The sequence below is a fragment of the Melanostigma gelatinosum genome, assembly GCF_949748355.1.
Source record: "Melanostigma gelatinosum genome assembly, chromosome: 9".
Lineage (NCBI taxonomy): Eukaryota > Metazoa > Chordata > Actinopteri > Perciformes > Zoarcidae > Melanostigma > Melanostigma gelatinosum.
The window spans coordinates 2,290,271-2,307,588 of record NC_136642.1 but is presented as its reverse complement, the minus strand read 5'-3'; the positions used below and the strand labels follow the sequence as shown (position 1 = coordinate 2,307,588).

Sequence of the window (17,318 nt, the reverse complement as noted above, 5' to 3'; positions counted from 1 at the left end):
ACAATTTTGCCGTCGCCATCTTGGATTACGGCCGCCAATGAACGGAAGTGACCATATCTGGACTGAGGAGGAGACGTAGAGACGCCATATACGTCTCTGGTGTCGACCTGTCAATCAGCGTGTAGCCCCGCCCTAAAGCATCCCCTGCTTTATGGTCTGTGTGACTCTAAATGGACCATAATGTACTAAATGAACATCATGCTGTATTGAAGAAGACTTGAAACTAGAGATTGAGACATAAACTCATGTTTACAATGTTTACTGAGGTAATAAATCAAGAGAGAAGTAGAGTCATTTTCTATAGACTTCTATACAACCAGAGGAGTCGCCCCCTGGTGGACACTAGAGAGAATGCAGGTTTTAGGACAGAACCGGAGGTTGCCGCCTAACTACTTCACTTCTACCACGACAACTTCTTCTGTCTCTCTAGTGCGTTCGGGTCGTCCCACGTCACTGTGTGTCTTCGTCCCTGCAGTATTGAGAGACATCTCGAAGCTTTTGAAAAGATACAAGCGAAAAAATACAAATCTGACTTAAGGAGGATCTTTAAATAATGCACAAATCATTTATTGGCAAATAAATTTGCTGACTGATGAATCCATCTTTATTTGAATAAAATAACTTACATGCAATTAATTTACAGATAAACCAGTACATCCACAAAGTTAAGTTATTTACAGAGTTTTAGCGTCTTTGAACGAGTTGGCAGGAAGTAGTGGGTCTCGTGTTAAATGGACACGCTGGCAGGTGATCGACCCAGAATTAACCAAACATCTCTAACTGAACTGTAGTTAGTCGATGCAGAAATGTCAACACGTTATTAGTGCAAGAGTGATGATTGTGTAACATGTTTCATGCCATTTACTTTCATTCTGCCAGTTCTACTATTAGTCAAAGTGGTTTGTGGCTTCCAAAATAAAAGACTGTTTCCTGTATTTACCAGCCAATTAGTTCTTAAATGTTTATTTTGACAACCAAATTTTACTTCAAGCACCCTGGAAAAAATGTAAACGTATCTTTGTACCTCAGTTCAAGGTAGATTTGTCTTCATCTGAAATGGACTCACGGATGTAAGAAGTGTATTTCTGCTTTATTTGGGGGCTACTTATAGCAATAGGCGCCGTACAGATGCATCGTCTTGTTGGGGAATCCAAATGAGCGCACCCCTGCTTCGGGGATGCCCCCGCAGTGCTCCCTAGGGTTGCTGATCGGAAACCGTACGCTACCGTCGCTCAGCCAGCCGCCGTCGCACTGGTCGTAGTTTTGGAAATGCCAGGCGGAGTAAAGATGGCCGACCAACGCCGACTCGCCGCCCTGACGTTGACACGCGTGTCCTGCCTGTTCGAAGGAGAAAGACCCTGATACGTAGAAGACGGAGCCTGTGAGAGGACGAGACACATCCACAGAAGTTCAGTCCACTGGCTGGTTATGATTTAATGCAAACATGGTTTTGTTTAAAATGGGACAAGTGCTTTATTTTTTTAACTAATTTGTCACATTTTTCTGATTGCAGTGGAAGTCTTCATGTATTTTCCCTCTAATTCACATTTTCATCACGTCGCCCTCCTTTCAGCCACTTCCCCAGACCCCTTTGATCCTCTACCTGTCCACCAAACCCTGTCCTGCCTGGCCCTCCGTGGTTGCACCGATTAAAAGCATTAACAATAACTCTATAGAAATAGACCATCTTCTCTCTGATGGTCTGGTTTACTGATGTAGGTCATATAGAGGACCAGGACTAAACTGAGACTGGTTCACAACCAGGTAAAAGTTCCTCACAGTAACTTTAAGATAACAATTTTACAGTTATTTCTATCATGAATGTTTGATGGAAACATTGCTGGGGAGTGGTAGCATCTCCCTGAGCCTGCTAACACTCCGAGCTGGCCCCTAATAAGCAGAAGAAGATGGATAGATGCATTCTTTTGCATTATTGCATTATTACTATAATTTTTCCGATTCAGATCCTGCCTCCAATCTGCTTCCAGCTTCCAGTCAGGAAAATGAGACTGCTCCGAGCTTACCAGACGTCTGGGAGGTGAAGCAGAAAGCGTCAAACCGATCGTGGTTCTTATCTTTTGGCCCGTAACTGCGAATGCCAGGGAGCAGTTCTCCTCCACAGGCAGGCCGAGGATTAACAATGGGGTAATGAACGGTCCCATCGTGGAGCCAGCCGGCGTTATACCAGTCCAGACCCTGTGTCCACGCTGCAACGAGGAGACATGCTGGTTTTAAGAGAACTGATATACCGGCATTAAAACACATTATTGGTTGCACAGTACCTCTGTACAGCTGGTTGTATGAGGCCAAAGTGCCATCTTGCTGAGCACAAACCTCCTTCGCCTCATGGAAAGTGAATCTGTAGCGGCCACCGTTACTCTGATATGGGAACACCACACCTGATGGAAGAGTTTATGTTTTTACACTTGTACTGCATCCTGTGTATTTCAAATACCTACATTCAACCGGTAAGTTTAACATTTTGAGAAGACACTGGGCTCCTTTTTACTTCAATTCACCACAGAAAATAGTTAGGTTTAGGGAACTAAACCACCAACAGTTAGGTTTAGGCAACTAAACCACCAACAGTTAGGTTCAGGCAACTAAACCACCAACAGTTAGGTTCAGGCAACTAAACCACCAACAGTTAGGTTTATGCAACTTAACCACTACCACAAAACCTCAATGCGGTGTCGACCAACGGTCTTCTGGATGAATGTCCTGTTTGCTGTGACTGTTGCTTTGTCACATGGATGCATTTAATCGGTGTCTCCACCACCAAAAAGGCTCCTAATTGATTTTCCATTGGCATTATTTCCATCCGAAGCAACACTGAAAACAACTAACAATTCGTGTCCATGTACACAAAATCAATACATTGCATTTCGTGTCTAATTGATGAACTGCCATGATACTGGGCAGGAACATTGTGACTTACCTTCAATCCTCAACGTAATGACAACACTCTCATCCTCGATGCCATTGACGAGCTCGCAGCGATACATGCCGCCATCTTCCAGCTCGAGACCACGGAGCCGCAGGGAGGCGTCCATGGTGTGAGCCTTCGGGAGGGAAGCCCGCGGGCCAAGATGGCCGTATGGCTTGAAGGCGTGCACATTTGATATCATGATAATGTTCTCCTGACCCACGTGTTCCGGCTCCAGCTTTGTCCATTTCACTTTGTAATGGCTCGGTCTGATTCTCAGGATGCACGGCAGGGTGGCGTTTTCTCCCCTTCGGGCGACGACATCGGCGTACATGAGCGGCTCAAGGAGGTACTTCAGCTTCCTGGGTCCTGCATGTGAAACAGGATCCAGGAGGTGTCAATAGAGTGCTGCAGGAATGAGTCCGACAACCCAGAAATGAGTCAGCACGTTTGCACTTCCGGCTCCCTCGTCTTGAATTCAGTGTTTGTGATGAACACTAGTGCATGGATCCATACATGTATGAATTAAGAGCCTTGTACACAAAGAATATGAACATATTGTGACAACTTTAAATGGATGGTAAATGGACTTTTATTAGTATACCGCTTTGCTGTTCTTTTGAATCTTCCGACCACTCGAAGCACTTTTACACTACATGTCATTTACCCATTCATACACTGATGGCTACAGGGCCCATATTCACCTGCCCATCAGGACTACTCATTCTCACCCATTCATACACCGGAGACACAGCCTTCGAGAGCAATTTGTCACCGACATGGACTGGACCGAGGATCGAACTGACAATCTTCTGATTCATACTAAACTCTCCCTGTCAGTACAGATCTAGCCACTCCCTTCATGCCCTGCAGTAAAACCTTTCCCCTCAGCTCCGCCCACTCACTCACCTGCTCCCCATCACCCTGATTAGTCTCTCAGTATATACACCTGCCCATCCCCAGTATGTCCACATTGTCTCGTGTGGATCTTTTCAGTGTTGTTCTGCTTGCCTGTGACTTGAGCGTTTGGGTTTAAGCACATTTATTTTCTAAGCTGTAACACATCCACCCGGCTCACACCAGTACTAGTTGGAGTGCAGCCTTTCAAACCCTATGTTTTCTCCTCCACACTCCTGGCCAATCACGGCGTTAAGTGGGTGTGCTTGTCATATTGTCAGTTTCAGAAAGAAACTAAATTCTTGAGGTTACCAAAACCTCATTCGTCATCTTTTCTGTACCTTCTCTGTTGGAGGTATAGATAGCTGAAGTCCAGGCGAAGCAGCTTGATGTTAATAGAAGAATCACAGCAAAGTTCATGATGAAGGGAGTCTCTCTTTCCGCTCCTGCAGTTCATAAGAGAAAAGCTTCAGATTCAGTCTTATTCGGTGCATTCAAACCAATCACACTATGTCTTTGTTCTCACATTCCACCTGAGAAATTGAAGTCAATTACATCAAAGAATTGTAGTTGCTTAGGATCACAAAGTCCATGTCAGCGTACAAACTTGTGTTTTTAGCTTTGTTCTAATATCAACAATCAGGAAAATAAATAGTTCAGAACCTGTGAAGTTGTGAAGATGCAGATGTCCGATCATCCTCCTGCATTGTCCCACATGATGAAGATGTTTTCAAAGGGTCTTAAGTTCCCGATTAATTCATAACTTCTGGGATTAGAATCAAGTGTTCATCCCTGTTGGCTCTTGAGTCCGAAGCCCTGAATGTTCAGCTGTCATACCGGTTCATCTCTCTGTCACTCTCTCACCCCTCCCTCTCTCTCCTCTGGTCTTATGGTCCAGTCTGTTGTCGTCAACGAGTGAACAGGATTGTTGTCCTCTCTGCTCCAGATGTTGACGACCATATAAAGGTCTGACAGACTGTCTTTGTCTCCGATTTCTTCTTTGTTTTGTTCATTCAAAGCAGAACAACATGAAAAAAAGATCTGAAGGAATTCAAGTTTGAGTAGTTTCACACTCTTTCAACTTTCCACAACTGATATTGAAATGTGAAACGGGCATCTTGTTTTGTAAAATCTGTACGACCCATGGCTTTACAATTCTAAGCTTGTTGGACTTTTGGACGTACTCAAAGATCGAGAGGAAGACCCAATCCTGCATCTTTAAGAACCTGATCTGAATCCAACTGGTACCCTAAATTTGTGACCCAAAACCCAACCTCAGACCCGAAGCTTTATATTTTTCTTTATTTCCTTCATTACTGACCATTAGCAAGCTAGGCTAAAGCAACCAATTTGCTGATAATAATTGGCTGTTTAAAAATGGCATTAAAGAAACAAACACCAAAGTGATGCATTATTAAGAATCTTACCGCTTTTTTTTGACAGACCCGTCCTGCATAGCATTCAAGCGCTAGGGTTGGCTAGGGTCGCCGAGGTACCCTGACCTGATTTGTTCAGGTCCTAAGCTCTGACCGATGGATTTTTGTGACCATAACTTACTCGAGGTTGATGCCATACTCAAGCAATCGTCTCCGCCTCAACCAGCTACACAGGGCGGGTCTTGCCAAGAAATGCAGTGGGATTGATAATTCTGCAAAAAGTGACGGGTCCATTTAATTTAAAGTTATTTCATTGTCTCTCTGATAGCAAGCATGCTAACTAGCTAGCGTGCAAGCAAGCTATGTTGCTACCAGGCGACAACCTCTGAAAAGCTGCATTCTCTCTAGTGTCCACCAGGGGGCGACTCCTCTGGTTGTAAAGAAGTCTATAGAAAATGACTCTACTTCTCTCTTGATTTATTCCCTCAGTAAACATTGTAAACATGAGTTTATGTCTCAATCTCTAGTTTCAAGTCTTCTTCAATACAGCATGATGTTCATTTAGTACATTATGGTCCATTTAGAGTCAAATAGACCATAAAGCAGTCCAAATATGGTCACTTCATTTCTTGTTTTTGTTTACGTTTGGCAGCGAGCACCGAGCGCTTGGAGGTCGGAAGTTGGAAATTTGAACTGGGAAATTCCCACTGCCAACTTTGTCTGAAACGCAGCATTAGCTTGCTCATTAACTGTGTTGGTGCCACCATCTTTTCAAAATTGGGGAGGTTAGACAATGATTTAGTTTGAACCCTGAAGAAACAGTTCAGATCACCTAAAAACAGTCCTAAACCTTCAGAATAAGAATCAGAAACAGTTCATTGCCAAGTACGTTTGCACACACAAGAATTTGGCTGTAGATTGGTGCATGACAATAAACAGTGCAATAGTATAAGACATAATTAAAAAATAGAAAATCTTAAAATTTGCAGGGAAATACAACCACTCGGTATTTCGCAACGGTTTAACACAAATCATTATTTTCGTAACAGAATCTAACTTTTCATTTCCTGTAACAAGAGGGATGAATATGGAATACATGTAAATATCCTAACTAATAAAAATGTGAAATGCACATGCTGGCTACTTGATCGGCTGTCAAACAGCATATTGTAGCACGCAGCGTGTTCGGTGATGAGCCGTCACTGAGCCCGGCGGACAACAAACCTGCCTGTGTTTTCGAACCTTTCCCAGAAGGCTGTTGCCAACGAGGACTATAGTGTGCATTCAGCCATCTTTGTTGTTGCCCACAGAGCTCTGGGGGCAGTGGGAGAGGAAGCTGGGTCGGCTGTAGTTTCCTCTGCCGCCGTGGCTCCCCCCCACTGGGACACAAGGGCGGCTTTGTGAGGGTCACGGTCTCCACGCAGTGACAGCAGGCGGCGGTCACACAAACACCGTCCAATGCTGAAAAAAGATTAAATAATGGGATTCCTCTGTTTTTCCCGCTTGTGTTGCCTATCCATTGTGCTCCGTCATCAATGGGACTCTTTCTTGCCCTCCAATTAGTATTCAGCCAAACACCTCTAGGTGAAAATGGCCAACTGCCTCTGCAGCACTACCACCGTCCGTCCGTCTGCAAATACTTTTGTACGGCTGGAAGGACCGCAAATGCACTGCAACAAATCACATGCAAATAGAGAAAGTCTAGCATAATATGAAGAACATTTCTTTAATACTTCGACATCAAATGGGTCTCATTAAGAAAAACACCTGTAAATTAATAAATACAGTCACCAATTTGACCCACAAGTCAAAATGACATGCACTGCAAGTACTGAAGTAGTAAAGAATTGAGGCGTAATTTATTTTCACAACAAGGTTGATTTTTCGGAACTTTAGCACCGCAAATAAAGTCATCAACCAATCACGTTGTCTGTAGTGGAGATAATCAAAACATACACTGTAGTGTACATTACATTATTATTGTTATTACATTACTGTACAGCATTGCACAGCTACCTCAGACAGACTGACCCAAGTTGTGGGTGCCTCCCCTATTACCAAAATAAAAAACATACTTTCAGTGTTGTGATTAATTTCATCTCCTCTCTCTGGAACAGCTGCTCACATAGTGGTGAGTGAGCGGCACACACTTCGCCCTCTGCTGCCTGCAGACTGTATGAACACCGTGGCGCTCGCCTTCTAACGGCTCCTTAGTTTGAACTGTGTCCAGTTTAACACCACTGTGGTTTCACATTTCATCCTGACTGGAACCTTTACGAGTGAGGTCAGAGGTCAACCATGAGGACAACGCCACGTCTTCGTGCAAGGAAGACAAAGATGTAACGCAGATTTCATAATGCGTAGTGTTTATTGTCTTCTTTTACAATAAACTGAAGTTAGTTTGAGTCCTAACGTGAGAGATTTGAAAGATTGAGTCATTTCTGAGCTTCTTCGTTCATTGATTTCATCTCCTTCCTGCTTCCTGTCTCCTCTGCAGCTCTTGAAGACTCTCAGTAACGAGGTCAGCCTGCAGGTGAACTCTCTGCAGCGATCCCCGACACTTCATCTTTATTTGAATGATGGATTCGTGCTTAGTTTTAGATTACACTCCTGAAGCTGGGAATCACTGCGAGTTATTTGTTCATGATTATTGGTGTTCATCCTGTTTAGGTTCTTAATTAACCCAACAGAAACCTCGTGAAAGCGCAAGCTGCTCTTCCTTTCAGCAGATCTATGCTGCCATACAGAGCCATTTGTCTCTTTGTGATGTGCTGAATGACTGAACGTCCCCTCCCGTCCAGGTGAGACAGATGAGCGAGGCTGATATGGGAGCAGGTCGGGCCGGCCTGCAGCTCTGATGTCGTATCGGTTTGCGTGGTGTGCCAAAGCGTGACTCTGCTGCCAAAAAGGCGTGACGAACGGGCGGGGTCAGGAAGGCCTCGTGGGTTTAAAATATGTACTTTCTGACAACATTTCTACAACTGTGAAAGGTTCCCCGTGTCGCCCCATGTGCAGACACGCTACCCCGGAACATTTTTAACATTCCCACAGATGCTCCTGCTCCTGAAGCCCTCGCTGAGAGCGACAGTCTTTAAACGTAGTGACAGCTTTGCCCTCCACACAGTTTATAAACTTAAAGGTTCCTGACAGCTGTCTGACGAGGGGTTACCTGTATCCCCCACCCTGCTATTCATGCAGGTGAATGCGGGTCCCTCTTTGTTGTCTGTGCATACCTCACAAGTGTTCGGTTAGGGAGTCTAAATGGAACTGGATTTCACCTTTGACCCTTTGTTGTGCAGCAAACAATGTTTTGCATTCCTTTCCTCAGACACACGCATGAGATTATGTTGTGTGATTGCAATGAAAGTGGTCCCAGGGTGCGGTATGGTACGAGTCTTTGTGTTTCTAGGAAATGCAAACAGCATTTCCAGAAAACCCGTTCACTCTTCTTTCCCCAGCTGCATTCAGGAGTCCTGTCACGCTACGAACGCTGGGCAAGTCAACCACGTGGCGCTTTCTCGATCGTCTGTGGATTGCACCTAATTTGTTCGACAAACGCCAAATTAATAAATGTGAATGTGGTGCCATGATGAATTCTGTGCAAAATGAGAAAGTAGCACTTTGTTGAGTGTAAAAAGCTTTGCCAGATGACTCTATCCAGGCAGCATTATTATGTGTCCTCCTCCTTACAACAGGGAAAAAACATTTCACATTATAGAACAACTTTGTCGTCACAAAAAAATGTTGGCATTGTACTTTTCTGCAAACCACAAGATACGTTGGAAGTCAACGATTCTGAGACAAAAATAGAATATTCAATGTTTAAATAGTAACGTAACAATGTAATTACCGTAAATAAAGAGCGATTACCCACAGCAGACTTTACGTAACATCCTCACGTGACTCTCGCCATCATCGTTTCCGTGAAGGCATGCAGGCTCTTCACTGATTGGCTCAGATACTCTGCCAGTTCATCAATGCTTCATTTAAAGAAAACTGCTCACTTTAACAGCATTTTAATAATTTTTCAGTCTAAAATACTGACCTAGTTTTGGTGAAAAACCACAATCATTCATGTAAATTAATTCATGAAAATCTTTTTGACAAAAACATCTGTACACAAACAAACGTCGAGCGACAAAAACAGGAGAGCGAACATTTGACCTTTTGTCCCTTTGAGCGGTTTGCTGATGAACCTGAATCTCTTCTACCGATCACTTACCAGTTGAGCTGTTTTTGTAACACGTTGACGCCCCGTGTGATCGTCACACAGGTAGATATAGAAGATATAGATCAGAGAGCAGAGACGGGAGAGACATGCATCTACATTCCCTCCCTGCGTTCGGCCTCGAGCTCCTACGGGTGGTTTTCTCTGCAGCTAACGGCACAAAACCTCAAAACAATACTGAAACTGTGTGTGTGTGTGTGTGCGTGTAGTATCTACAATCCTCCTCAATTTACTAGGATACTTTTTACATCCTCCTGGAGGAACAAAATCTGATAAATTATGTACATATTAATGCAGAAATGCCATTCATCCCATAAACGTTACCAGAGGAATATCACCTATTTGTAATAGTCTAATAATTGTGTAAAACATAATGAAATAGTGAAAGACATATATGTGTAAATGTGCTAGTTGCTGAAAAATGGTGAACTGAAACAGGTTTGTACGGCAGTGTATTGCTGCCACCATGACACAAATACAGAAAAAAACACTTTCTGGTTTTAATGAGAAACTTCATTTTCAGATATTTGTTACGTATCCTGAACTTCTGTATTACATGATATACTTTTGCACACAAACACAATCTGAACTGAGTGTGAAGCCCCCACGGTGCAGTAGAATGGCTCTACTGTGCATTAGCAAGTTCAGTGTGAAATACCTGTCCAGCTACTACTGTATGTTATCTCTGTGTTACGTAACAGGCAGGTGTGGACCTGCGTTTATCTCGTTTCATCTGGTGCCAGGCCTCTTGGAGCCTCCATGCTGTTACTACTGAGGCCCTCCCGCCTCCGATTGGACGATTGTGTTATCGGAGGGGCCCAGGAGCCAGCCTGCTGCACTGATGGAGCGACAAGAGGCCTCCGCTTCCACAGCGAAGAGAAAGAGACTTCTATACGTGGCACGCACTTCTGGAGTGCCCGATGAGGATCAGGTGACACAACCGACAGTTATATTCTCCATGAGAGTTTTATTGTTTTAGTGACAACTTCACCAACTGTTCTGTTGACTTAAAGTCATGGAAGACAATTCAGGTTTTTCTCTGAAGTAAATACTCTGTTTTGGGTAAAAGTCTAAAAGACTTAGACTGAATCATGTGTATGTTATATGTATCAAAATGAAAAATACTGATGAGGTTATTATATTACATACATTATATCGTTATTTTTATTGTGAAAAGCTGCATTCTCAGGGGGCGACTCCTCTGGTTGTATAGAAGTCTATGAGAAAATGACTCTACTTCTCTCTTGATTTATTCCCTCAGTAAACATTGTAAACATGAGTTTATGTCTCAATCTCTAGTTTCAAGTCTTCTTCAATACAGCATGATGTTCATTTAGTACATTATGGTCCATTTAGAGTCACACAGACCATAAAGCAGGGGATGCTTTAGGGCGGGGCTACACAGTGATTGACAGGTCTCTAACAGACGTAAACAACGTCTCTACGTCACTCCTCCTCAGTCCTAATATGGTCACTTCCTGTTCACTGGTTGCAAAAAATCCAACATGGCGACGGCTGTAATCCAAGATGGCGACAGCAAAACCGCCGACCTCGATGCCTCGAAACGTCAGTCCACAAACGTCTCGATGACGACGTCCACTTCTTACAGTCTGTGCAAGAAGCACTTTGATGTTCGCTTCAGGAGGTGGAGCTTCATTAAACTGCCTTGCAGCCGTTTCTCAACAGTGTGATGCAAAAATGTGGTGTGGCAAGAAATAATCTGCATAGAAGCCGTGTTTCGGTCTTGAAGCGCCTGTGAATGTCGAATCAACTATATTGTATTACATCACTGGATAATCAGTCTACATTTGTCCCTGTTCCCTAACTATTTTCATACAGCTGTGATATTGGACGTTGTGTCAGTGATGCCGTCAGTTCGCTGCTTCATCCGGTAAAAAAAGAAACAGTGGAAGTTGTTGGACGCGGACAATTCAATTTGAATTGAATGCAGTTTTGTTTCGATATTTGACAGATATGTGGATTTATTTCAGCTTTGGTTTAACTTTGCCCATTGTGTGCAACACTGTTATCTTATTAGTCGGATCTTTACACTCGTGCATCCTCTACGTTTACATACTTTCTGCTTTTGTTGAAAGTAAAGCAAAATATCACATCGGACACAACATCTGAATGATTTCTCTCCAGCTTTAACAAAAAATAAAGTTCCACGTTTTGCAAACTACAAAGGACAGAATTATGAGAAAATATTTTCTTGGTGAAATAGATTTGAATCTACAAAGAAATTCCGCTTCGTGGAACTGACCGACCACCAACACGAGACACAGGAGTGACAGTGTTGCAGCACTTACGGTGCAATTTAAAGCATTTGAGGAATTGTTAAGTGCTATCTACCATCTGACGTGAATATCTCAATGACAGGGACGCGTTGTGTTTTTACTAGCACGATACTCCTCTTGGCAAGAGTCATGTGGTCCTTTCTAAACATTTCTTATGAAGCTGCAGGAGAAAAAGGAGCCAGCATATGTGTCTCCGTATGGTTTCCCATCTCAATGTTTTTATCTTTCTGTATTCGGTTCGGGTATAATTTGTCTCCACTCACTATCGCCGCACTGATACACGATGGACTGAGAGGTCAGAGGTCATTGTCTTGATGCGTTGCCCCTCAGCTTTTTCCCTGCGAGGCCGCACATGCACGTGACCTGAGGTGTGAGTTGAGCAGCAGTGATAGGCTGAGTGGCTCAGCGTGTGAACCTCAGGTCGGCTCGTTGACTTCAGGTGAAACCTGTAACCGTTGAGATGAAGTGATGAGGAACGAGAGACGCTCGGGAGACAAGACCAGATGAGACTTGTCGCTTCTCTCTGGCTTTATGTTTATGTTCCTGTAAGTTATCGATTGTTCCACAATCTAACGGGTTTTCCTCCAAAGACTGCAGCTGCATGATTCAGTCTCTGCACAGTGTGGGATGTGCAGACACGCTTCTGCTCCAAGCCAAGAGCACAGCTGTGTAATCTGTGATTTCATTATTTCAAACGAAGATGAGGTCGTAATACTTTATTTTTTACATCATAAGTCAACGTTACGCCATAATTAATGTACAATAAAGTTGATTTGGAGCACCAAGAGGACAGGCTACACAACTTACTCATTCCGATAAACTCAGGTTCATTCAGGACATAAAGATTCATCCCTTAATAACAACATATACGCTCAGAGTTTGTCAGGTATCATAATGAGGCAGGTTGAGTCAATAGCTGGACACAAAGGCTACAGTTGGAAGTCCGACTGACTTGTTGACAGGTGGCCGGTCAGACAGGATGCTGAGCACTTTTCTGTCACAGAGTTGATGTCTTCTCTCTGACGCCTCAAGTGTTGAAGGTTTAAATTCCCCAAAATCATAACAAAATTGCTACCAGGTCCGTGACCTTTCTGAAGAAAAAAGGCTCCGTCCCCGCTGATGGAGGACGGCGATACGTTTGTGAACGACGTCTGTCATCAAACTCTAGGAAGAAGAGGAGTGAAGCATAACCCCAACCTCCTTTCATGTCTAATCACAGCGGCCTCTATCATCCCGTGTTCACAACCATGAGAGGCCACACCCGCTTCCTTTCTCTGTTGTGACCGGAGAAGGAAAAGTAAAAGCTCTAAACTGTGGTGGTTTCCTATGATGAATTCATCAATGTTTAACTTTGTAGGTTAAACAAGAGTTACTATACGAGGAACTTTCATTTGGTGTTGGTTTTGGCGGCTCCTTTGGACAAAAGTAGAAGTGTTTCCGATCACCAGAGTCCTTTTAAAAAGCTCCAATGTTACTGCAGCAGGGTCTACATTCACCGTCTGATTCTGTGTGATTATGTGAATCGCGCGGGGAAACTATGGCGAGACCTCGAATCTCTACAACACGGGCGCAGTAATATAACAAGCAAGAGCTTCTGCAGCCCACATCTTCAGTCTAAAGATGGCGGCAGCACTTTGACTCTGTCGTGTTTCTTTTTGTACTAAAGTAAAACAATTTGTTATCTACCTTCATAACATTTAAAATGTGTCCGTGCGATCTTTCAAAAAAGATTTTCCCAACAAAAACTGCAGACAAAATTATTTTTCCCAGATTGTTATGATATCTGTGCGTGTTAGCGAACCAGCAGTTTCCGTGTCGTCTCAGACACATCAATGCTTTTGCATTTACTTTTAAACATGTGATGCAGCTGTGCAATGCTGTTTGATTGACTGAATGACTGCTGCCAAACAGAGCTCAAGAGAGGAACTGTGCAGAGAAGATCAAAGTGGCTCACATCTGATGCTAAACTCAAATTATGCACGACTAGTCGACCTCAAAGTAGTGAAAGCTCCAACACATATTATCACTAGAGAGTTGCTATCACATAGTTATGAATTATTAGTTATTTCTGATTTCTAAAGTCCACCTTAAAAAGTACAGTAGCAAAGGGGCGGGGCTTAAAGTGAGCCTGCATTATTCATGTGGGAGGCAGATCCGATAGGTGTGACCCAGTAAAACACACGTAAAACCAGCTCTGGTGTCTGTGTGTGAGCTTCTTCTTCTTCTTCTTCTTTCACCCTCACACACACACACACACACACACACACACACACACACCAGCCTCCTGGCTCTGCACCGAGGACTCTCCGGCGTGTGTGTGAGAGAGACAAAACTTTTTTGTGCTGGATCTTTAAAGCCCCCTCTCATCCCCTCAGTTGGAGAAAAACATGACAGACGCGGCGACCAACATGCGGCTGAAGCTGCCGATCGTCTGCTTCATCCTGCAGATCATCCTCATCATCCTCTTCGGTGTTCTGGTGCAGTATGACCACGACACAGACGCCAAGGAATGGCACAACTCGAACCAGTCTGATTATGACAACGAGTTCTACTACCGTTACCCAAGTGAGTGTCCCGTGGATGTGTGGAGGTTCAGGGTCAGAGGTCGCAGTGAGGCTCAGGATGCTTTTGGTTCCCAGTCTGTGTCCGAATTTAAGTAATGTCCTTGAGATGAAAGGTTTCTCAAGAGTATCAGTTTGAAGATGACTCGTACAGTAACATTGCAGACTTGATGTGAGTGGATGCTCTAATATGACAAACATGTTGCAGATGTTGTTTGTGACATTACACAGATGAGTCCAACGCCAATCTATCAATCTCTCCTTTGTTTTACAAACGATTGTTCATCAAAGAAAAGACGCTGACTAAAATCCTCATCATGCGATTCTTTCATGTTTGTGTCGTTCATATAATGCTGAACCAGCCTCGCTAACACTGAACTGCTGTCCTCTCTTACATGCTCCCTCAGTGATGTTTAGAAATCTGTAAGTATGCCACGCTCGCATGCCACTCCGACTCATTTACACTTTCAGGATGGTTATTGCTAACTCGTCGTTATTCTGTGTGAAGACAGGCTGCTGAGCTCCTCTGCTTTCCCCTAATTGGACTCGTCCCATTCTTTCTGAGCGAACATTTCATAGAGATGTCTTCCAGTCCGCTGCCGTCCCATAGAGGCAGCTCCATTGAGCGTTAATGTCCTGATTTATATGGATTGATGGTGTAGAAAAAGAAGGCTGGAGGGAAAACACAAGGCGTTGATTAGATGCTCATTACTGCTTTCATAGAACACATTTTATATCCATCGACTCTTACTGCACACACAGTTTCAAGCTGTTTTTCTGTTGTTTTTTAACCCTAATCTTTGGCATGACGCCTAAAATGACTACATAGCAGTGTAGTGTGAATATGTTATCGGTTGTACAAATTCGCGTTTGATTTTCAACTTTAAACGTCAGAAAAAACGTTTAGGAGACAACATATAACCCCGATCTTTAAAAATCTGTGATAATCATCCAAAAGCACAGTTTTTTAAACCAAAATAATGATTTAATAATCTTAAATATCTAAAATAGCTTTAATTGATGTTTGCAAACAACCACTTTCTTTCACTTTTCTCTTTTTTCTGTTTGCTGTTCACTGAACTCTTCACAAACACAGAAACATCAGGACTGGCTCAAACTAATATTTGGTGCAAGATTTTATGTTCAAATTTGATCGTTTTCAGTATTCATGTTTCAGCCAGTGGTTTTCTTTCCAGTGCAAAGTTCAAAATCAGTAGTTGAAATAGAAAGACATTACTGGGGATCAATAAGGCGATCAATGAAAAATGCACATAATTATTTCAATCATTCACAAAATATAATTATAACAAACATTTTTACAGTCTGATAAAGTGGATGACGTATTTAATAATTCATTTTTGTAGATATTGCATAAAAGTGCAATAACAATCCTACAAAAGAGAGAAAGTAGTCAAATCTAAAAGTGGTCTAATGGAATCACTAAGCGCTAACATGTGTTCTGACATTGCTACAGAGACACAACTTATACTGAACCACATAAACAGGTTGCGGCATCTACAGAAGGTGAGTAGCAGCCTCTTGTTTGTTGTGCAAACTGCCGAAGTGCCCTCAAGCAAATGATCCCCCACTCCAGAGGGTGCTGCCTGAGCGTTCCAAAACACGTGAATTTCAAAGGGACCGTGGAGGGTTTGGCGGTGTGGTTGCGGATCGCTGCACTTTGTGTTTCTATATGTTAGCAGGCTACTACGCTAAAACATGGTTAACCATACACCTGCTAAACATTAGCATGTCAGCATTCTCATTGCTTGTTAGCATGCTAATGTTAGCATTCAGCTCAAAGCATCACTGTGCAAAGGTCTCGGAGCTGTTTGCGTCGCTCTTAGTTTCATATGTAGTAGTTGGTGGGATTCCCTTGTGAAAGTCACTGAAGGGGGTTGGGCAACTAAACTACTTGGTGGAGGTTAGATAACGGTCATGGTCAAAAGCAACCGCTGTCGACAGTTTGTAGAGGACCGGATGTGACCCTCAGTCGCTTGTGTCATAGTCCAACATTTTACTCACCCAACTATCCAACCGAGCCCATTTCTTCAGATGTTATGATACATTCTGCTTTAACCCCTGACGCACAAGGGTCATTATACTGGAATGACCACAGACTGGAGGTTGGTTGAACCGACAGTTCAGTTGTCTATGTCAAACCACAGAGAAGGTAACAGTGTCTGAGGTTAGAAAAACAAGAGCAGAGAGTTTAAGGTCCATTAGATTTAATGGCTTCAGACAATCTTTAACCCGACACCTTCGCTGTCACGGGAGCTGAAACAGCCGTTGACTTTCATGTTTCAGTGCTGTGTTTACGCAACCGCCATCCTCCATCCTCCACCCTCACCGCACGCCTCGAAAACAACGGTACAATAAACAGACGAGTTGACAATCTGCAGGTTATCTGAAGGGCAGCGTGTAAACCCGCTGTGTGTCGGCGGTCATATAGTCAACGTATTGTCTGTCCTATCGGTTCCTGTGAGATGAGGATGTTGTGTCAACTGATAAAATATGTATCCCGCATACGGGTTCTCAAATGACATTCTCTTACAACTAAACTACATCCTCAATTACGTTTGGAGGGAATTTTTGTCCCGGGTTCCAGTGATGTCATTTAAGTGCAGTTTCAAGTCTTATGTTACATTTTATTTCAGTCAGTTTACCCCAAATCACTAAGTCCTGTTTGCTGACTTTTTAAAACCCGAAACTTTTTTGTGAAATACGGGAACTGTCCCTTTAAAGAGACCCAACTAACACATCTTCTGGACAGATTTAATGGAGAGCTTTAGGGTCCCAAGATGGTCTAAATGATCCTAATTCACAGGAGAACACATGTTATTTGTAGTAACCTAAATATATAAATCAAATAGAGATTTAAAGAGACAATCTGAGCTGAAAGTGTTGATGTGGGGTACCCACAAAGCGTCATTAATGTTGAAAAGAATTATTAATATTTACAGTTATTTAGGGTTAGGGTTAGAAAAAACTCCAAAATGAGTTGTTATAAAATCACTTTGGATATAAAAAAGACAT

At 43.1% G+C, this 17,318-nt stretch overlaps 1 protein-coding gene across 3 annotated transcripts; it reads right to left on the bottom strand.

The window, feature by feature from the left end:
- Positions 1 to 692: 692 nt before the first annotated feature.
- On the bottom strand, positions 693 to 4,625 carry hapln2 (hyaluronan and proteoglycan link protein 2). Of its 3 annotated transcripts, XM_079274890.1 has the most exons (6): positions 4,487 to 4,625; positions 4,165 to 4,269; positions 2,939 to 3,295; positions 2,283 to 2,399; positions 2,025 to 2,207; positions 693 to 1,379 (listed from the first exon to the last, which is right to left on the bottom strand). In XM_079274890.1, the coding sequence occupies exons 1-6, from the start codon at positions 4,518 to 4,520 to the stop codon at positions 1,102 to 1,104; spliced, it is 1,074 nt and encodes a 357-aa protein (XP_079131016.1). In that variant the 5' UTR covers positions 4,521 to 4,625; the 3' UTR covers positions 693 to 1,101. The 3 variants fall into 3 exon arrangements, with proteins under 3 accessions (XP_079131016.1, XP_079131018.1, XP_079131017.1); XM_079274892.1 differs by lacking the exon at positions 2,283 to 2,399; XM_079274891.1 differs by lacking the exon at positions 4,165 to 4,269 and having other exon boundaries at positions 4,487 to 4,575.
- Positions 4,626 to 17,318: the final 12,693 nt, after the last annotated feature.

What these genes read in the sequence shown, in the direction of transcription:
- hapln2 (XM_079274890.1), bottom strand. Translation starts at nt 4,520, where the DNA reads ATGATCGGACATCTGCATCTTCACAACTTCACAG. An exon ending in CTATACCTCCAACAGAGAAG is followed by an intron (nt 3,296 to 4,164) that starts GTACAGAAAAGA and finishes TTTCACATGCAG; the next exon opens with GACCCAGGAAGCTGAAGTAC. An exon ending in CTTCACCTCCCAGACGTCTG is followed by an intron (nt 1,380 to 2,024) that starts GTAAGCTCGGAG and finishes GTCCTCTCACAG; the next exon opens with GCTCCGTCTTCTACGTATCA.